The following is a 22995-nucleotide window of genomic DNA, read 5'->3' as shown; positions in this document are numbered from 1 at the left end:
AGGATAGGATCTGGATAGATTATTTTCATGAAGCTCAACTATGAATTCAGAAAAGAGATGTAAAGAGAAAATAATACCACAACAAACAGTATTCCCAGGTTTTATTCATGGCCTAAAGAGAGAAGAAAGTGCACAAGTTACAGAAACACTCTGCTGCACAGCAGAGTACACGCCGAAAGGAAAAAAATCCATATCGGCTGGAGAGCTGGTCAAGAATTCACGGAAAACTAACACAGTTGCTGTAATCGTCACCGACACAATGTGAGCTGCCAGCCCATTTTAAAAGGCTCCAATCAACCTAAAACTTTTCATGCTTCTGTCACACTGCTGTGCAATACGTAATCAGGAACACGTCTGACAATGCTTGACAGCAACTGCTTAAAATTAGATACACCAGGTTACATTTGAGGTGGTAGCCATAACTACGACCGGCTGATTGCGACATGGCAGTTTTACAGTGGATTCTGTCGACTGTTGCTACGTTGGCAACAATTGTGTGTCACTGTCACAGCAGCTTGAAGACTTCCAGTTTGTTGGCAACACAATCCGATGAGTACTCCCAAACAGTGCATGTATCAATGTACAAAGATACGCTCATGCACAGACTGTTAGCTAAAAGGACGTCAATATGTGTGCAGATCAAACAAGCTTGTCGCATCACACAGTCTAGACATTAAGCCGATTGGTGCCAGCTGGCAATGGGTGCTTGCAGCAAGGCAGTGATTTACTGCACTTGAAAGGCCACTACTTAGGGCAGTGCAGTCGTCAGAAATGACACTGTCTTTGACAAGTACCCACTAGTACAAACCGCGGCACAACTACTGCCTTATGTAACCAGCCCAAAAGTACCACAAGCAAGATGCCAAAAAGGACCCACACTATGCCTGCAGATGAATATTTGTTTCTGGCCTTTATGAACTTGGTGGTTAAAACTTGTTGGCACCAACCAGGATGGCATCTCAAGAAGCTTTGGCTAGACCTGGTGATACTTCAAACACCCAAACTGGAATGCTGCTAACATGCTCAGACTAATTGTCACTAGGCTCATCTTTTGGTAGCATAGGCATAACAATGTCATTGCAGACATATATGCCACAAAAAAAAATTGTATATGTGTTCAACATTTTCATCAAATAGTGTGCCCTTCCTACAGTGCTTCTTTTCTGCGAACAGAAGGGGAAAAACATCACTCAGATAGATGAAGAAAAATTTTGGGAAAAACATCACTCAGATGAGGAAATTTTCTCCCTTGCAACAAAAGCAAAGAACAATGTATCTCAAAACAAAAATTCTGGTTTCTATTTGGCAGCCTTTCACAATCCTGGGCATGTCTGTCTGGTGGAATGATGAAGTTTATTTTAAAATATAATGCTTACGACTGCTGCACTAGACATCAAAATGCAGCATAAACACAACAAAACAAGGTTTATATCTATAACACTACAGAGCATGCAGCTTATCTGCTGTTTGGCTAATTTATACATTTTACACAGAAAAAAAATGCTGGCAAAAAAAAAAATACGCCAGGAGAATTGAAAAAAAAAAAAAAGGTTATTCAGGCCAGCACATACCGGGAAAACAGTCATCCTAAATTATGGAGAGCCACACTTTGTGGTAAAAGATTTCAGCAGTAAACCCATCTAACTCTATACAGCTGTCAAGAGACAGGTCAACAAAGTGCAGTGTTCACAACATTCTGCATCTCTTACAATGGTCCCACTGAGGACAAGACACTTCACAGCTCCAACATTCTCAAAGAGTTGAAGCTTAGTGAAGCAAACAAGCAATAACTTGTCACCCACACAGTTCTCCATGGAAGTATGTTCAGAGTTGCGTTAAAATTGACCTACAGTGTACAACTCTACATTTAGTCAACATGAGTAAGATAATGGCTGGCTAGCTAGTAGTGTCGACTGTACACAATAGATGAAAGGACCAGTTAAAACACTACTACTAAACACGTTCATGGAAAATATGCAGCAGCATAGGGTACATGTGTGTATTTTTGAAGCTCAAACCAGCCCCTACATATCATGTGCGTTAAAGCGAACCACTTAGCTCTGAAATGCCCACTTAAGTGCCATTTGAAGCAGAAATGACCCATTCATTACTTTAAAATTAAAAAAGAAATTGCCACCAAAGTATAAACTTTGTGCGTTCAATGATGCTAGTGTTAGGTTATTGTTTTTAGCTGTCACATGTTTAATAATTTTCCTATGTCAGAAATGCCCCAGCTTCACCATCATCTGAATCAAGACAGAAGGGCACAAAGGCTCTGAACAAGCCATACTGTTTAGTGCCTCTTATACCTGTCCTGAAACACAGCTGCTCACTGAATTCGAAGGTCAAAATACCAATAATCTTTCACAGTGCACACAAGATTTACTCTTATTTAAAAGAAAATGTTCTAACTACTTTAGAAATCCAGTTCCAAAGCAGAAAATTAAAGTTTGATATACACCAGGATTACTACAAATGCTACATCCCCAACTTGCACGATTAATGAACACTGGCATCGGCCTGAACAAGCTAGTACCCGCAACAGAGGAAGCCATCTACTATAATGTTTGCCACACACAATTTCATCAATCAACACTGTACAGGCTATTCTCTTCTAATCACACAGTGTACGTCATCTAGAGCACTGGGCAGTTAATGTGAAACTTTGTATACTGCAGCACCATACATGTATTGGCAATCTGTCTATAAACAAAAGAGTCTGAAAGGGCACGAAAGAGTATAAACAAAAGAGTCTGAAAGGGCACGAAAGAGAACTATTAAAAATTACACTTCTGTAATGGTAAGTGTGTCAGACTTACTATAATTTGAGGGTTGCATAGCAAGCCAGGAAATATGCACAGACACACAAAAAAATATGTTTATGTGTGTAACAACACTAGCTTGAAGTTCCTGTCCCCATGATGTCAAATTATGACAGCGGCTGCTGGATGATAGTCAATTACCCACATTGGAGGATTAAACTGCATTCCAATGCGATCAAAAGCTCGCGAGCTGTAGCTGTCGGGAACTCTTCCAATATGAATGCACAAAAATGGTAAAAACCCATGAAAATGCCACGAGATACATGACATCACATTGGTGTCACAATTTGAGTACAAAATTCAAAAAGTAAAAGCTTGAATTTTTTTTCACTCTAGCTATCAATACAAGCAAAGTTTCATAACAAAACTAGCTCAAATCTTTGTATAGTGTTAGACGAGTTTGTTAATTTGCTCTTGCTAAGTGCATTATGCATAGAGGCTACTGTTTAGAATGGCAACGTCTAGTAAACCAAGGTAAAATGGTTTATACAGAATGCAAATTGGTAGGAATAATTATGTGCAGTGTAGTGAGGACTTGTTATGTGGCATAAGCATGTGGACCAGATAAAGTGCAACAGCCCCATTCTTCTTTTCTGATGCTGCATTTACACTATATAGTAGAACCTCATTACTACACTTCTTAGAGGAGCACATAAAAAAGGATTGAATGGTTTCAGGAATATGTAACATCCAAGAACACTTGTGGCAATGGTACAAATGAGGCAAAAAGTTACTCTTACACAGAACTGGGTAGAAAGCAAATTAACTATTGCAAACCCATTACGTAAAGCTTGCTTTTGCTACTTGGCAGTTAGATTTAACATTTTCGGAGCGGTTGTAGCAATGAATCGCACTAAATGAAGCTTACGATTTCCATCTGGCATGTGTGTCAAATAACAATAACAGTCTCTTTTTGAGCACACAGTTCTTTCTTCAGTTTCCGCACAGCTGTGTATATCAAAGTAGCTGTGCAAGGTCACAATAGTGACGGTTAATGCAAGCACCGCTGATTGATGCCATGTCAGTGGTGCACTGTTTCAGTTTTTGGACATAACCAGGAAGCTAATATGCATCTAACTAAATGGAACCAGCATTTTCAGAGCGTAAGAGCAGGGAATACATAACATACCGGAATGTATCAACGAGGTTCTACTTGCATTCTGATTGGAAGCCAAACAGAGAATGTCCCGAGATAATCTCAGTACTTCTGTTCTTCAGGCGCGATGTCATTAGCTGCATATGCATTAATAAACCCCCATGTAAAGAAAAAATGGTGGTGGCCATGTCAACAACATGCCGTAATACAAAGTGAAAAGTCATTGTGACACCTTGTCTGAACTGTGAATTCATGTATGTGCAACAGGACCAAAGTAGTTCCACTGCCTACTTTGACAGAAAAGGCCCTTTCATTGTAAAACATACCATATTAAATGCATTTTCGCTGCTGTACAAAACAAATTCACTTTCCAGTCACTTGTAAAGCTGCAACAACCACTTGAACTTTTAACATCAAGCTTGGCAACAAGACAGTGTTTAACCGATTTCTTTGCAATAAAACAGCTGTAAAGGCCACAGGCAAGACTGCAGCAGCATTATATTACTTTTATGGAATGGTTCACTAGTCGAAGGTAGTGTTGGTACCTAGAGGATGCAGAACCTGTGAAATCCACAAAACCAGGGTTTGCAGTCCCAATTTCATTTTCACTCTGCTCTAGTATGTGCAACAGGCTGTGTGCCTAAGCTGTAGTAAAGTTCACTTCTTTCATGGAAAATGTCCTAATAATCTTTTGGTGCTGGTAGTTTGTTTAAACTTTCGATATGTGGAAAGTTCAGATGCCTGCTATATAATCTTACTATAAGGTACAGCGTAAAGAAAAGCTTCACTCTAATGCAGACATGATTTCCAAAAACAATCGCACACTACTGCTGGCAAAAAACTTAACCACTCACTATGGCTTGAATCTATCGCATATATGTCCCTTTGAGCATCTCCGGTACAAATCCACTCGTTGTAAAAATGTGCTGGTACAAGGAGCACACAATGAACTGAAGCAAAAAGAAATTGTCCATTGGCACATTTACCTGCACTTTGGACTTATTCACTGCATGTCCTTTACGTTTGGTTTACATGAAAGCCCATCACAAAATGCCAAAAATTTTGGACAGTGGCTTTCATCATATTAGGCTGCCTAGAATTACAACAACCTCTAGAAGGAAAAGTATAAGCATTTTTCTGGACAACACGTCGTGTATCATATATTGGCACATGTGCACCTGGGGTGACCTATCACTAGCTTCTCTATCTAACCGGAGCCATTACCCACCATGAAGCTCACTGCGGTCGCGAGCACAAGCACCGTGTTTCGCGTCATCGCAACGTCGAAAATGTTGAGGAGTGCAAATGCTTTTGCAAGTGCATTGTTTGAAAACCCAAAGGTAAATATCTTTTTTTTTTCCTTTTCTTTTTTTTTCCTTTTTTTCGTTGTCCTTTGTCCTTTTGGCATCATCACATGACGGCACAACAGTCCTTACGGTGCGGTTCACCCACTATCTCTGAAGGATCGCTACGAAAACGCCGAAGGGACGTCGATGGTGATGGAGGAGCTTCGTAGCTCGGTTTTCGAACAGTGGCACTGAAATGGTGCTGGTGTCCATTCTGTCCAAGTGCTGTGGCAGACGCTGCCATTTTGCCGACTATTTCCTGTTGCTGTGAGGCAGACAGTGTGAGGGAGCCACGACTGTTTCGAAGGTCGGCCCTGTGTTTCTTCAAGTCCGACAGCGTTCCATTCTGAGGTGAGAAGCCTACAGATGCTTGTTGAGTGTTCACGGTCACGTGGATTTCCACCTGCATTGCAAAATGACATTCTAATGCTTTAGCTACCTTCATCGGACAGCTATGGATTAAACACACATATTTTGGTTTTTCACAGACAGTCAACATATACGAAAGTTGCACATTCAATGGATACTAAAGGCAAACAATAAGCAAGCTAGACTACTAAGTTACTCCCATGGAACAGCAAATGTCATTTTCCAACGAGGGAGCTTAGATAAACGAAGGCGATGGAAAAATGAAGCAAAAGAAGGGTAGCTATGGCACCTTTGAATTCTCATGGTAGCCGACATCAGAGGCTCTGATGTACCATGTACAGTGCGAAGGACGAGGACTAAGATGGCACACACTGTGCTGTGTGTGTTGTCTCTCTTAGTCCTTGTCCTTTGTACTGCACATAGTTTTAATTATGAATAACCAACCAGCTCAAGCCTCCGACCCTTGTTAGCTTCATTTCTGGTCAGGACCAGTTAATTGACGACACAGAACAAATTAAATACCACTTCAAGATAAAAGAAAAGGCAGCTCAGTGACATCTGTAAACCCCAATTTCCCAAGTGAATACTCAATTCGATGCTCTTCCTCCACTCCACCGAGTTGAGCACACTGCCACCCCTTGACCAAAAATGAGACTGTGCTTCTCAAGAATTTCCGTGGAGTGTTAACGAAGAGCAGTGACCACTTCTGTCAAGGAGCGGGGCTGCTATCTACTTCCCTCGAGTTGAGGTGGAGTGTTGAGTGGAGGAACGTTCTAGAATACAGAGTAAGCTTCTCACACAGAAAAAGCACTTGCAGATATGCAAGGTATATAAAATTTTATGGCTCTACATGCATTTTTTCTAATGCAGCCACAGTGAGAAGATGGAAATGGTCCGTCAGTCATTTCCGTTACACTGATGACAATGGCAGAGTCGTCGCCATCATCAAATCATTGTCATTATCATGTCATTGTCAGGCCACCTCCTCATCCTCTGCTGCACCCTTGCCATAGAGTGAATAAAAAGAAAACTTTGGCCACCACTCAATTGCTCATCCGGCAGACATTCCAAACCCCAGCTAATCTGCGGCTGCTCCAAGAATTTGCATGTATTGATAAAGCAGGCTATGAAGGAGTAGCAGGCCAAGTAGTACTAGTATAGTATATTATTTACCACAGCTGTAGTAACATCACTTCCTTTTGGCAATGGCTCACGTACCCAATGCTTAAGAATAGCATCAGGAGTGCAAGCTCAAACTCGGCATGCCTACAAGCCCTGTAAATACACACCTTGACTGCCTCCGCAGCGCCCCCCTGGTGCCTTGCCGGCATTGGCGAGACCTCAGAATATGACGGCGGGGGCATCGGGGCTAGTGACCCCAATGACCCTGGGTCAGCCACTCCTTCCAAGCCACAACGATTCGGGGAACTTGCTGCACCTGCCACTTCCACAGCAGTGGTTGGAGGGGCCAATGACAGTGGCACAGATGAGACTGTGTTGGCTGGCCGCTCGCTATCGCTGCCAGGGCTTGTCAATGAGCCAGAGTCGCCATTCATGACATCACCTTCAGACTTCCTCCTCACCGCCTCTTCATCCTGTCCCCGAGAGACAAGGAAAAAAATACACTTGACCTGGTTCAAGGCCAAAGTGGAGATATGTCACATGGCTACAGGAGCACTGGACTGCTTTTACAGAAGGTCCAAAGTACAGAACTTTGCTTCATCAGTAATTTTAGCAGCAAAAGAGTGACGTGTAATGAATTATGAACTGTATGGCGGGCCTAGCAATATACACTACATGGAGTAAACCGAGTCAACTGCGCTCCATTATGAATTTTTTAAATAAGATATTGTTCTTGCATAACTTTTCCAAGTGATCACTATGTTAGTTTATAAGTCAAATTACAAGTATTTACCTTTCACTTAAGTAATGACTATGGTACATGTTGCTTTGATTCAATGGTACCATGTTAGTAGCCTTAGCAACACAGCATTAATCTGTTTAGCATATGCTATTGCATCATTACCTAGTGGGTCATCATTCCTTCTAATGAACTTCATTATAGGGAGAAATTATTTCGAAGCAACTTGGTTATAAATTATAGATTTGTTCAAGTTTTACAGTTAAGTCCCTCTAGCCACACTCGGCGCTGATCCTGTCCGCTTTTTCCCTGCAGCCACTATTTAGTTTCTAGGCACTCAAACAAAATTATTGCCTTGTTTTAGTTCTTTAATGGATAGCCGCCAACCCAGTTATGGCATGAAGTTCTAGTACCTCAAGACTGCAACAAATACAGTAAACCCTTGTTACTCGACTCGAAACTCTGGTAGCTTGAAACATCGGTTAAGCCAAAATTTTTTTTCGGCCGTGGTTTCAGCCCATGTGTTCATCGCCTCTCATCTCAAAAAGCTTTCGCGCTGGACTCCGGATATCTAGATTTTGAAAATACCAGGAAAAAGGCAACGGGTCAACGTCGCTTGCAGTCGTTTTTGACCCGGCGGCATCGCTAACTGTGCCAGACGCTGCGCTGGGCTGCGCTCCCAGCTTATCATTCCCCCTTCGCTGTCTATCACCGCCCACGTGCACTTGCTCGCTGCCACTTTGTTGTGGCCTCACACAGCAGCTGTGAACTGGGAGTTCGTGTTTTCCTTTTTCTCTAGGATGCATTCCTGTCCTCCTCGCTCGCTGTAGGTGAGTTGAACATCGAGGCACCCCATTTCCTCCCCTCTCATATAGGACGCTGTCAGTAACAATCAACATGGTCACAGCGATACCTTGGGCAAGATGATAGGCACTTTTGAGCAGGCACGATCAGCGCATGATCGAAAGATGCCAGCATGCGAGTTCACTGCGTTTCAGCGAGATTGCCGCTTGATAAAGACACTCGCTTCATGCTCGTGCGACAGTGAGGTGTAAATGCCACGTCGCTCGCGGGCGTCTGCTAATTGCGTGACAATATCGTGCGCCCTCTGGTAGTTTTGGTTTTCGAAGTAAAATCGTCTAGAATTCATTACTATGCAGAAAGTAGCAGCATCAGCTTTTTGGATGTCTGAAAATGGTTATGCTAGGATAAATGGCTTCAAATATTGGATTAGGATCAATCGCCGTGACTCTGTGCCAAGCATTCTGTCTTAGCACAGTACTAGTACCCTATTCTCATTCATGCCCGCTACACCAACCAGATGACCAGTTCCTGTCCTCCTGTAAGCTCTGCGGGAAACCGGGAGACTTTCTTCACATCCTCCTCACATGCCCTACCTTCACACAACCTCCAGCTCCTACCACTGCGGAATCACACTCGGAGACTCTTCTAGCCAGCTCCGTTGCTATAGACCAGCGTCAGATCTTCGCCAATGCCCTGAAGCAGATAGGCCTCCAAGGGCTCTGCTTTGCTCTATAAGGATGGCCCTCTAAGGGCTGCCTCATGCCATATAAGGGGTGTTTTGCATCCCCCCCCCTTACACTTGTTTGGCAATAACTGTTTTCGCTACCACCACCAGTGCCCCTAGACAGCAACGTCTCTGGTGCCGATGCACGCAGAAGTGACCGAAAAAATATTACCATACTCACGGACAACATTCTCTGGCAATAACAGGAACGCTACGGAGCCAACGTATGCACAAACAAGACCGCTTCTGAAGTAAGTCCCATATTTTCAACCACATTAGTTTAAGCTATGGAAGAGAAATCATAAACATCTTATTTAGAAAAGCAAAATAAGACCAAATACACCACTAAATGTTGACTTATTTTGCGGCTTCTACATTCTGCATCTGACAGCAAAGGTGAAACCGTCACACGTGGAAGTTGCGTCGATTCAGCGTCTGTTCCTAGAAGCATTGCCAAACGCTGCCAGACTACTTGGCGCGCGTATCACAGGTGCAGAAGCTCCGCCCCCGTAGCTTTCCTTTCATTGTCGCAGAAAGTTGTCCGCGAGTATAGCGGTATTTTGGAAAGGCTGCTTGTCGTCTATGCGCAGTCAGCGGGATTCTATTTTCATGGTTTTGCTTAACTCAAAACCCCGCTTATCTCAGGAAGTTTTCCAGGTCTTTACAGCTTCGAGTTAACGTGGGTTTAGTGTAATTAATGCCATTGCCCTTTAATGCGCCCAGTTCAGAACACATGCCGCGTGCAGTGTGGCTCAGACATCAAGCAGGAGGCTGCTTACATCAGGGAAACCACAGGTGGTTGTGGTGGTGGTGGTGGTGGTCACATGGTACCATGCACGAATGATGTGTGCACCTACACAGTGACTGTGCTGAAAGCTGCACGATCACGGTGTAGTATCTCACTCAGCATTCAATGAGATAAGAGGTGAAAGGGACCCCTGAATTTGTGGGATAGTGACAACAGAAGACCACACTTATCCAATGCCGAATCTGGAGTAGTCTGCAGTATGAAGATGAATGAAAATGCCGATTTGGTGGTGCAGCTTTTGGCAACACAAACACAGCCCTTCAACTATTGCACCAGGCTGACCGATGCATGCTTGAGTGATTTACAACATCACGTCGCTACCACCTCCAAATTTCCTTGGTTTATCTAGTCTTCTACCTCATGTTCAAAGCCATGCTGGACTTTGTGCACATTTTTAAATAGTCGCATTAAAGAGTGCTGTAATTTATATGTTGCGCTTTCGAGGGATTGATGTTTCTTATGGTAGCTATGGAGTCAACAGTTACCTAAAAAAGAAAAACCAATGATTTTTGCGGCAACACACCTTCAATATCAACAAACCAGTGGTCACGCTGCTTCCTTTGACCTCTAGAATCAAGTCACACCACATAGTTATAACAACATGGAGGGACTAGCAAGGAAACAAACATGCACCAAATTTAGCATGAATTACCCAGTTGAAGGTTCCATTTTCTCTGTGTAGGCATAGTACATCTGGGATCCCACAACAAGCGATATAGACAGAAGAAACAAAAAACAAGCCTGGACAAAAAGCTGGAAACTTGGCCTAGTAAATCAAGACACGGAATAATACCTACATCCCACCATAATATTGCACTACTTCTATAAGTACTGTATATTCCGGCGTATAAGCTTTTTTTTTTTTCGGAGTTTTTCATCAGTGCATTTTATAGAACAGTGCGACTTATATACATTTCTTTTTTTTTTTCGGGAAAGAACTCCCGTCAAAATCGGATTGGATGCTATGGCCACGCGAAGCGCGCTGGCTTGACCTCCTCTGGCAGTTGCTATGGGTTGTGTGCGCACTATGGAGGTACCAGGTCCTTCTCATGATCGAGTTTCCAAGCGCCGTGCAAGAAAACAAAAAAAATTATGGGGTTTCCTGTGCCAAAACCACTTTCCGATTATGAGGCACTCCGGAAATTTCAACCATCTGGGGTTCTTTAACGTACACCTAAATCTAAACACATGGGTGTTTTCGCATTTCGCCCCCATCGAAATCCGGCCGCCATGGCCGGGATTCGATCCCGTGACCACGTGCTCAGCAGCCCAACGCCATAGCCACTGAGCAACCATGGCGGGTGCCGTGCGAGAAGGACGTAGCAGCAACGTAAGCAGCGGCAGGCCGACCGCGAGTCGACTGACTCTGAAGTCGTCACATCTGGAGATCGCTTTCAAGATACGGCGTGCACCGCTGCACAAACTATGCAGTTGCTACCAGAGTACAAGCCACCCCTTCCCCCCCCCCTCCCTCCCGAGCTGCCTTCCCGCTTTCCTCCCTTGTGCACGATTCAGCTCACTGTCGTACGCTTCCCCTTGCACATACAGTGCGCGGGGACAATTTTATAGGAATGGCACTTAGAGGAATGCCACTATAGAATAGCACAATTGCATAGGAATGGCACCGATACACTTGCGCGTGACCCTCGTTCGCGAAGTTAAACATTCCTGTATTTAAAAAAAAATTGCTTGCTGAATGAACAGGCGTGTCTTATACACCGGTGTGACTTATATACAGTTTTCTTTTTTTGAAGAACTGCCGTTTTGAGGGGGATGAGACTTATAGACCAGAAAATGCGGTAAATCATAAATCATGACCCGAGCTGGTATTTGTAAGCTGTTTTGCTATGAATAGCAGCTACGAGCTAGGAAACGGGCAGACAGTACTTGTTCATTCATCACGCTCAGGCATGACACGATGCAACATAAAAGCAGCAGCGCGGCCATCAAGCAACCAGCATTGATAGCTGGTGAGAATGCAGATTGGGATGAATTTTTGCAGGTATGTTGGGGGAATTGTGAACAATATGCAGGTGAAATAAAAAAACCTCAGCTAACTGTAGGAGTGACAAAAAATGACAAGGAGTGACAAGAAATTACAAAGTGAAATAATAGCCATTGGGATGTTTTGAAAAATTCCGGCAAGATAACTAAAAGTAGAACTAGAGTGAAACTGAGGAAATCGAGTGAGTTCTTTGCAGAATATACCAGAGCAGTTACAAAGATGTGGGAAAATTGGTAGAGGGGTCACAAGAAATGATCGAAGTCTAATTGAAGTGCACCACAGAAACAATAGAGAGACTAAACCAATAGCCATATGAAAAAAAAAAAAAACACTTTGAAATTGATTAGGACCAGAATGTTCAAGAGGACATGCTAAGATGTAGTACGTGGCGAAAATTTCAAGTCCCAAAGGGAATTGGGAGATGTAGAAGAAATTAAAGTGTTACGGGGGCTACTAAGATGCTTTGTAAAACAGTGAAAATTTTAACATTGTTCCAATGTACACAGGGTGCTTTTATGAAAGAATGCACAAGTGTGCAGCCTATGATCCGCAGCAGCCGCTATGGTGCCACCACTGGGTGACTGCAAGAAGCTTTACAGATGCTAGCAGCAACTAGAGGTGCCGCTGTGAACTTTTTTTTACTTGACTGTAGCAATGGCTTGTCATTTGCAGTTCTTCTGGCTGCTGATTGATGGTCGAGCCTATCTTAGTTGCTGTCGAGCCTATCTTAGTTGCCTGTTGCCTGTTGGTGAGTCGACAAGGAGTGCAGGTCACATAACTGTGCGTTCCCTTTCATAAAGGCTCTGTGTGCATACACGGGAAGAAAGATTTGAAGCTGAAACTTTGCAGAAGTATCTCTATGAGCCAACATGCACGCTGAAAATGAAAAAAATTTGGAATATTTAGTAAGCACGTTATTCACAGCAGGGTGTACTCAGCAGCAGCAGCAGAGGATAGAACACATGAGCAGTACATGTCGCAAGAAATAAATGCAAACGGTGATGTGTGGTGCAGTGGCGTGATCCTCTTTAGAGTAAGACCTGTGTGAAAGCTTCCCTGCTCTCTCACAAATGATTCTGCCTAGTAACATAAGCTTGCTAGGAGTGCTCATTACTGCAGTTTGCAGTTAATCAGGTTAAGGGAACCAAATAGTCGCTGGTGTCTATGAGGTCTTTTTTTCTCTCAGTTTTCTCACTTCAGCTGTTCAGTACATGGGAAGAAGGTGAAAAGCTTGACAGTGAGCAGTTGGCACAAATATTCCAGCAAAGCTGTCTACACATCTCAGCACTGCCTTGCCACTTGAAGTAATGCACTCACCTCATCCTTGCCCAGTGGTGCCTGCTGCTCTTGGCGGATGCGGGCTTCCTCACGAGCCTCTCGGCGGGAAATCATGCCTTTCTCACGGATGCTTGTTCGACGCACCGATTGGCTGCAGATGTAGTCATTGGTAAATAGGATGGCATGGCAAGATAACGTCCCGAGTCAACATCAACACATTATAGCGACTACATCTTTAAGCCTAGCCTTCAAAAATCACCTAAACCGTATTACTGATAGCCATGCAAGAGAATGCCTCAGCAGAAAGGTAAAACAAGGCTCTAATGCAGATAGCATTACATATGCGTGACAGCAATGCAGATACAGTAACTGCAATAAGGTCCTTTATTCCTTGTAGTTCCCTACAGCAACAAACAGTAAACTTTCTAGGAGCTCTTCATGTTCGCCACTGCAGCCAACAAGACATATCAAATCAAATTTTTCAAGCGAGCTGACATTTTAAAGAAAAAATGGCTAAGAAGCAGAAAATCTTAAGCATACTACAGCACAAGATACAACGAACTTTCAGATTCATTTTCAAGGAACACTTACCTGCGAGTATTCTGGCTTTGTGAACGCCGCAGTTTGTTTGGCTGCATGGCCCTTTTTGTTTCCATTTCACTTCGTAGTTGCACAATTCTCTCCTTCAGGTCAGGATCTTCACAGATGTCTGCAGCAACCAGCAGCAATCTATCTTATATGTCTAGGGGCCTTCATTCACATATTACATATCTGAATTTTATAGGCCAAGGACTGGGCCTAATAAGACAAACAAGCTAACATCAGCAATAGCAGGTGTTTCTCACAAAACATAATAGAAGCTCGACACAGTGTTCATAAGACTAATTTAAAATGCCTGTGGCTTTCCCTTCCCAACATAAGAAAGGACTTGACAAAAGCATTCTTTGAAAACCCTTTAAGCATTTTGGACCAGCCTAGCTCGTGAATGCTTACTGGTGAACATGGCTTTGGACAACGAAGCACGGCCACTCAAATTTTGTTCTGCTACATGGATGGCAGCACTATGTCAGCACATGAAGTCCACGTTTATTGTGCTCTTCTGGCCCTTTCTGGTAGGAGATATTGAAATATGACGTCTCCCATTGACAGCTTGAACATGAGTCGCGCATGCAAAAGAAAGTCGTTGTTTGACTCTAAAGGCGGGAGTGATAGTGAAAGCAGCAAAGTGAAGCATTGCTCTTCAAGCAAAGAGGATGATGGCACCGTTATCAACGATTCTTCTATCGAGAGCGATGATTTTGAACCAATGGAAAGTAAAGCATTTTCCTCTTTTTTTTTTGCTGTATCATTTGTGGCAATGACCATATTAAAAGAACTTGTAGCTGGGATAGTTTGTAATCCATTTTGATAACAGCTTCAGAGCACAAGAAAACACACTCAAATACATGCACACACTCACACACACAAATGCCCAAGGGGGGGTCCCCCTTCTTGGTGTTTGTGTGTGCGAATGTTTTTTTGCACGCTGAAGTTGCTATTAAGACGCATATATATTCCTTCCTGAAGTGGTAAAATGAGGTTTGTGTGTGTAAAGCACAAAGTAAATTAGTTAAAAACACTTGATAAGTAATTTATAATCAGAGAAGCCTGAATACATGCAATTAAAAAAAAGCTAAATAAGGTTTTAAGCAGTCACGTTACTCTAGTTCTTCCATTGCAGACAACCTTGAATCACCTTATACAAGGAACTCTTGGTACTACAGAGATTCTTATGATCACATTCCCATGTTTGCGCAGTGACAAGAAAAAAACTGAGCTATGCAAATTATCTACCTTATTAATCACGTGGAGTTGCATCTTAAGCACAAAAAATCTAGTGAAGAGTGAACAAAAAATACACTATCATAGAGGTAGCAAATCTTTACCATATGGTGTCTCGCCATTCTTGGTGCGTGCATTAAGATCAGCACCAGCCTGTACCAGCATTTCCAACACGTCCGGCTGCGGTCAAGAAGGAAATATATAATACATTGACTATATTTTGTAATCACATTTATGCAGACATTTCCGAGTATAAAAATGTATTAGATACAGTTAAAACTCAACATAACGAAATCAGTAAATCGGCATTTCGTTACCTTGAAATTTTACCTTTTATGCAAATAAGTACAGTTGCTGACAAAATTTTCTTGCATGCAAGAGGCGTTAAAATTTTTTAAATTATTGGGCAACTGGAAAGAACAAGTTTAGATGAGAAAAAAGAAAGGTCATTTCATTGAATTTGAGTCTGAGACCAAAGATATGGTTTCATGCCATGTCAACATATCTTCACATCTGCAGTATGAAGTGAAGCCTGCGAAGGTTTCGCGTCCACTGTGCCATAGCGGCTGATCGTAGTGGGACGAAGTTATCATGAAAAGCACACGCACAGGGGAGTGAATGCTTCGTCTGCCTTTTGCTTCAATGCCTCTCCGAAACACGGGATTACACGACCTCCAGAACTAAACACGCTGGAAGACAGCCCACATGAAGTCACAGCCATCTCGGCTCGTCCAATCTTTGCACCCCCCCCCCCCCTCCGCCTCGGATTACATTCAAGCTGTATATCAGCTCAGCCGCGCGGACAGCCATGCGCAGCCGCGGCCAGGCTGGAGACACGCACTCCCTTGGTCCTTTCCATTTGGCCATCTCAACTTACTGTTATTCTGGGTGGGCCATCTCAGAAATTTTTCTGTTACACCATTGCAAAAGTAGAAAAAAATAGAAGAAAAAGATGAAAGCAAAGAAGAAGCATCACTCACATGACCCCAGCAAGCCGCTGCATGAATCGGCTGCCATTGGTCATTGTCGCATACATCTGTTGACACATGCTGATCCAGGAGGAACTCGACCACAGACACGTACCCATTGGCTGCTGCAATGTGCAACTGGAAACGGAAATGAGGACAATGAGGTAACGAGTAGATAAGGCCACTTTATCTACATGTAGCACACATTTACACACAACATACGAGCATTGAATACTTACAGGTGTGGCACCTTGCTCATCCCTGAATTCCAAGTCACCGCCCGCATCACTTAGGCCCTTCAAGTCACTTAACATCATTACTTCATTGGCTGCCCTGGTTTCATCAATCATTTCCTGGGTGATGCCTGGAGATTGGGAGGGAGGGGAGGTGATAGGATATGTTGACAGCATTAGCAAACCGAGCAGCAGAACTACAAATAACCTCTCTTCATTTGAAGCTATGAAGACTGCAAGCACAAATAGAGTACCAGGAACGGTTAAACTGGGAAAAAATAAAACTACACCACTGCTGACTCAAGTGGCCAAGCAAAGCTGAACAACAGTAAGTGGTGGCAGTCATTCAGTCTGGAATATCCATGTATAAATTCCACTGAATGTGTGTTAAGGCTACAAAAAAGCAATGTGTTTCACGGTGCTGTCATAAGAAATTATTTATGGACACTATGCAACAACAAAGGCTGATGGCAAGAGACAACATGTTCAGGCATGTTCTGCAGGGTAAAATTATCAATATGTGTGGACCTTCCGATGCAAATAAATGATTGAGATGTCGGACTAGCAACTTTTTCTTTACCCCATAATAAGAAATCAATCAATTCGGACAACAGTTTTTCTTACATGCTGCCAAACATAAATTACACAGTGTTTCGACAAGCAAACACATCCCCTGAATAGCACGGAGACTACCCTTCGAGTTTATGTTGCAACTGTTCTTCCCTGATATTTTGGGAAGTCTTGAATAAAACTTACACTAGAGGTGCCATCAGGCATTGAAGTGTGTGTTGCAAATTGTCCGAAAATAATGACACAAAATGTGCACTTCAGTGACTTTGACTGCAGTAATCCGAGATGACAGCACCAGTAAAAACTGTGCTGGACATGTATTACCCAATTTTCAGTAATGGCTGCTATGCTTTATTATTCGGGCCTTTTCACACACACTCAAGACTGAGCATTATTTTGGCTTTTATGCTTTAGCTAGTACTATCAAGTGCAATTTCATTCATGCTTGTGTGAATTGCTTTTATTCATCAAGACCTTAACATTATATGTTAACAAAATATAGAATAAATAAATAAGTAAGTAAATAAATAAATAGGTACAAGGTGTTGGACCAAATCTTCCTTATTTACAATGAGTTCCCTCTGACATGAGCATAGCATAAATCTCAGCCTGGCCCTTGCATAACTTGCACAATGATCTAGTAATTTAGTGCTATACATAAGCACTCGTTTTTGTTGTTAAGATCAGCTGTACACATGATGCAGAGACCTCTGAGCTAGTTCAAAGTCCCTAGCTTGGCCAGCTTGCTTTGACAGAGAAGATGGTCCAGCAGAAGACTAAAGGCCGTGGTCAATGTTCCCCTCGCTGATCGTCATTGCTTTTGAATTCACATACAGAACACAAGGAACTGGAAGCTGCGCCATGAGAAGGTGACAATGAAGTCGAGGAGACACCTTGTGCACTGTTAGTTTACAAATACTTACTTTTACAAAGCTATTACTGCTCCATATCGCACAGGCATTACTACAGCTATCTTTGATCCCCAGCAATAAGTTTAACTTGTAGAATGCAAAACCATGCTATGGTGTGCATCTTTTCATCTCAGATTTCCTTCCTTCCCAGCACTTCTCATTAAAATAACAAATTATTCTTCTCTGCACTTCATTCCTTTTTCAGCACTTTCCGTAATTTGAAACAAAGCATTGGATGATGGTGATGATAACGATGATGAATGATATTTTGTGGCACAAGGGCAAAGTATGGCCAAAGAGCGCGAGGTCAGCATTAATTAGTTGGCAATGGAGCGATGAATTATGAGAGGTAGATGTGACATGGCTGTAAAGGAGGCTAAAAACAGTCGCTGTAAACTGTGTAAAATATATATGTAGTAAAATAATGACAATGACTTGCGAGGTGTAATATGAACATACAACATGTACTCTTAAAAGACTATATACTAATATAAATTACAATAGCACTGTTGCCTCATCAGGGCCCTTGAATGCAAGGGCCTGGAGACACGTCCTATACTAGACGTAGCTAACGCAGCAGCAGCCTCCGGTAACTTTTAGACTGATAATGTACAGTGTAAGAATGTCATTTAAAAAAATATAAAACAGATTTTTTGTCGAATAGTGCATTTGTGCCAAGAAACTCTGCTGTGTGTAATGGGACACTCTGCCAATATGCTAAAGGGAAGTGCTTTTTCGTCTCGATTTCTGCTTCCCGACACTCCACAAGTGCGTGGATGACAGTCAGCCTTTCACCACATATACCACATGTAGGAGGCTCATCACCAGTCAGCAAGAAGTTGTGGGTATCGTATGTGTGCCCTATTCCAAGTCGACAGAACAGTACACCCATTTGTCGTGACTTTATTATTGATGGGGAAGTGCTTAACTGTGGCTTAATTAGATAATGTTTATTTGAGGTTCGGGTGCTGCGCAAGCATTGCCAATAGTCTTAATTTTTTCTGAATGAAATGTTTCAAATCTATGGCAGGGAGAGCTATGGAAGAGTTGGCATCTTTTGATGCTGTGGATGTGGCGATTTCATCGGCTAGCACATTTGCCTCAACGCCTCTGTGCCCAGGCACTCAGCACATTATGACATGTTGATTACACGCATAAACAGTGCACAAGAATGTATAAAGGTCAATAATTGCAGTATCTTAATGTGTTTGTAGTGACACTAAAGCCTTGACAATTCTTATAGAGTCTGTAAATACAATTGCCTTTTGTAGTTTTTATTGTTTGAGGCGTTTCACAGCCAATAATAGTGCATATGCTTCAGCCATAAAGGTACTTGTTTGTGCATGCAGAATGCCGAAACCCGAAAAGGACGAACCGACTGCTGCATAAGACACACCGGCATGCGACTTCTATGCATCGGTGTAAAACTCCGGGCAGCAATACTTCGACCGAAGTTCAAGGAAATGCATTCGAATGTGCATCTCAGGAACACGCTTATTGACTTCAAGAAACGACATGTCGCGTTCCACAAGCTGCCACTGCCACGGCAATGAAAGCTTCACTGGAAGCATTAGATGGTGCTCTACAAGTGGGACACACTTTTCTTCACCGAGATTCATCACATGCAGTCAGAAGGGCTCCCTTGCTGTGGGCCGATTGTTGAGAAGTATGGCACAGGACATATAGTTTACAGTTGTGAAACAAGGATGTTCAGGATTTGAATTTACTTATAGATAATATATGAAGCTGGAATATGACCTCTGTGGATGGAGTGAGGACTGGTTTGATTTTAAGTAGAGACTTTCTACAGGACTTGCCCTAAAGGCACCAGTCGAGAGGCGCATACCTAAATGATGAACTAGGTCTAGGATTTTTAATGCGCCTGGTGTTGCGGAGCAATAAGTTATAGCACCATGATCATGGCAAGAGCAGACACGGCTCCTGTACAAGTTCAGGATAAATTTTTGATCACTGCCCTATGTTGTGCATGGCAGAAGCTTTAAGAGGTTCATTATTTTTCAGATGTCCCAGATATTTATGACCTAAATATGTGATTTCTCAGAAGAGTACCCAGTTCAGAGGTAATGTAACACTTTTGTAATTATTCACCAAGACCAATGAAACTAAAGCACAGCTAAACTAGTCAACATTTGTTCTGCTGACAACAAAGGATAAAAGTACAGATCAAACTTACCCCTTTTCGCCATCTCAGATTCAATGTAGTCTAGCGTCGGCTCATCTTCACATATATCATATGGCATGTTGCCGTCGGCATTGACAGCTAAGAGGTCAGCACCTCTGCAAGAGAATAATGCAAACCCCATGATTAGACCTTTTTTTATGTGACGCACAAACAATATAGCAGACAGACCGAACACCCCCGATGATTTTACTTACTTCGACATCAGTTTTCTCAATTTTCTACCACAATGGGCAGATGCAGATGCACGTATCTGCATTACCGTCCTTAATGTGTTCGTATCACCAACATATGTGTATGCCATCAATACAACTTTTAATATATGGAGTATTAATTACTCTGGCATTGCATCACTTTCAACAAAGTCTATGTGGCAATCGTCCGAAAGAGCAATTCCACAGCGGCAAATAAGGGACTATATAGAATAAAAGTGAACTGAGTATGCTAGTATGTATTCATGCTGAAATTTCAGTGTGAAAAATAAACAAGGATGAAAGGGAGACCACACGACACGAGAAAACACTTGTACTGAGCACTAGTTTTTCAGTGGAAGGGCGTATGCGTTCTTACAAAGGTATCAACGCATAATGAGCAGTTTTTGCTGAAACTAAAATTTAAAAACAAATAACAAGGGAATGACCATGTAATCTTTGTCAATTACAAAAGACATCTCTTTGTCATGCAGTGATACGGAAGGCTGGCTCACCCAACTCGTCCCGTTCTTACTCATTTACTTCTTTATTTTATTTATTCATTCATCACATCGACCAATTTATTTAGTGGTTGCCATGAGTGGACAATACAAAAGTATGATTGAGAGCACAGCTGCAGCAGTGCTATTTCCAAGTGGGATGAACGGACTGGTCATTTTAGATAATATGTAACATGTTTCAGCGATGGCTGTTTATATCAAAAATAGTAGATTTAAGACGCCATAGTATCTTTTGCAGGACAAGATTTGCGACAAGGACGGACAAAGAAAAACTCCCTCGCGGGTCATTTATTAGCCTAATTAATTAATATTTGTTAACTTCTTTTCAATTGCCAGCATTAGGCTTCCAATGTTAATTGGAAATTCATAGCTATTGGCAAGCTCACAGCAACTTTCCTCTTTAAATGGATGAAAAACCACCATTTAAAGCATGTTGGCGTGAAAAGTTCCACATCATTTTTAGCGCAAAACTGAAACCAACTGTGTCGGGAGAGCGCGTAGCCATGCATTAAAGTTGCATCACATGAAACGCCCACCAAGGTAAATATATGTGGTAGCAAAGCTTCCACAGAAGCCCATACATTCAGAACATGGCGGTTCATGGATGGTTCATCGGGTTTAGTGCCATCTGCGTGACAAGAGAACACTTCAGGCAGAACAAAAAATAGAATGATGCCATATCCATAAAAAAAAAAAAAAAAGATGTGACGTCATATTAGTTCCGAAGGCGCAAAATTTATTTTGGTGGCCTGTCATTAGGGCAGTACTTTCACGTGTCCTGCAATTTGGCATAATGGCGGTTGCGAACTTTTAGGGCGCCTTCGGTGTTCAATGCTTGTCGCATCGTCGGACACCAAGCCTGTCAGCCAGTGCAGCCACATGAAGGCAGCTGAGTGAAAAATAATATGGCCGTCGCAACTCACTTCTGACTGGACGTGTTACCCATGATGAGACACACCTCACAAGCACAACGCGACCACAACTCAGACAAACGTTGAGGAAGAAAACAACAGAATGTGTGAAGGGGGCGTATAGTAGCAGGCGAACTTTACAAGCACATCTTTCTGGATATTGCAAGAGTGCATTTCATTGCAACTGATAGCAGTATGAATACCCCCCTCCCTTTTTTTTTTAGCAGGCACTAAAGAACAGGTATTAATGTCTGATTTTAGACTGAAAGAATCCTTTTCTTTCCTGGCCTGATGGATATAAAATTAATTTGAAAATTCATTTCTTTCAATATACAATGGAACCTCGTTCATACGTACTGGAAAAAAAATGCAAGAAAAAGATACTAACCAGGAAAACGTACAATCCGAATTTACTAAAAAGTTTGACAGGCTCCACTATTGTTGACATCACGTAATGCGAAGCGTCGCGCAGATCGTTGCGGCACGAGATGCAGACGCGTCAAGCTGGTGCACTGGTGCTCTGGCAGCCCGAGACGCATTTTGTTCTTTTCCTATTGTGTGGCGTTTTAAGAGGGCGATGGGAAACCGAAACGAAATCGAGCTGGCAGGTGACATCGGATGCCGCCGAAGCGAAATGTGTTGCCCACGTGATGCAGCAGGGAACAGCGGCACATTTGGATTATCACTTACTAAAAGCGCGCAGTACGCTACCAATGGCACTATGCACCACGCACTGTAAAACAGGTAGGTGCAGAAGCTTATCACAATAAACAAGAACAGCACCGCGAGCAGTGCAGCTGTGCCAGCTTTGAGAGCGCCGCATGCGGGGCAAAATTCAACTAGCGGGTGGTACGCCTCTCCCATCTCTTGTTTGCACCGCCTTGATTTTTAGTAACGTGGAAAGTTGGGCTAGTTGGTGAGTGATCATAGTACCTTGCTGGTGAAGCAGCGCACAAACACGGACACAGTGGAGACAAGTAGGAATAGACGACACTCGCAGCGAGTGTCGTCTATTCCTACTTGTCTCCACTGTGTCCGTGTTTGTGCGCTGCTTCACCAGCAAGGTACTATGACCGCCTTGATTGCCTCTTGCACTGCGCGTGTTTGGGCACGTTTCATACTGCGCGGTGTGCGCCTACGTGTGTGTGCTTGGACATTTTATTCGAAAGATAGTGTACACGCTTCTATTTGCCTTTAAGAAGATCGCTACGCTTGACGATTATTTTTATGACTGCTATGCGGCAAAAGGGCAGCGTCTACTTAGCCATGTAAGTGACGCTGAGCAGGTAATTGGAAACGACATCGTATGTGCTGCCGGAAAAATCGTTGGCATATACGATGCGTGTTATCTAAAGTCATTTTTGCAGTTTTCCACAACATGTTTGCTGCAAATCCGTGTTGTCTCTGATGGTGACAACGGACTTCGACACTGTTATCGCCGCATAGCACAAATACGACATGCACACACAACTTTAACTAGTACACCCCCTACAATATAAAATAGGGGCAGCAATGTAAATAGCTTGGCAATTTTTTTAACAGTGCTCAAGAGACGG

General features: G+C 42.7%; 1 protein-coding gene across 4 annotated transcripts in view; it reads right to left on the bottom strand.

Annotated features, from left to right (window-relative positions):
* Positions 1–84: 84 nt before the first annotated feature.
* MYPT-75D (Myosin phosphatase targeting subunit 75D) overlaps positions 85–22995 on the bottom strand; it is a 426156-nt gene continuing 403245 nt past the window's right edge. For all 4 annotated transcript variants that reach the window (XM_075704069.1, XM_075704067.1, XM_075704076.1 and 1 more), the window contains 8 exons: positions 19811–19914; positions 16142–16266; positions 15915–16040; positions 15039–15114; positions 13705–13822; positions 13153–13264; positions 6923–7228; positions 85–5667 (listed from right to left, as the gene is read on the bottom strand). In XM_075704069.1, the coding sequence (XP_075560184.1) occupies positions 5329–5667; positions 6923–7228; positions 13153–13264; positions 13705–13822; positions 15039–15114; positions 15915–16040; positions 16142–16266; positions 19811–19914 (1306 nt within the window). In that variant the 3' untranslated portion in view covers positions 85–5328. The remainder of the gene's footprint in view (positions 5668–6922; positions 7229–13152; positions 13265–13704; positions 13823–15038; positions 15115–15914; positions 16041–16141; positions 16267–19810; positions 19915–22995) is intronic.

Source organism: Dermacentor variabilis, chromosome 1, assembly GCF_050947875.1.
Source record: "Dermacentor variabilis isolate Ectoservices chromosome 1, ASM5094787v1, whole genome shotgun sequence".
NCBI classification, from domain to species: domain Eukaryota; kingdom Metazoa; phylum Arthropoda; class Arachnida; order Ixodida; family Ixodidae; genus Dermacentor; species Dermacentor variabilis.
The sequence above is the reverse complement of the archived record's forward strand: the minus strand, read 5'-3'. Positions and strand labels throughout refer to the sequence as shown.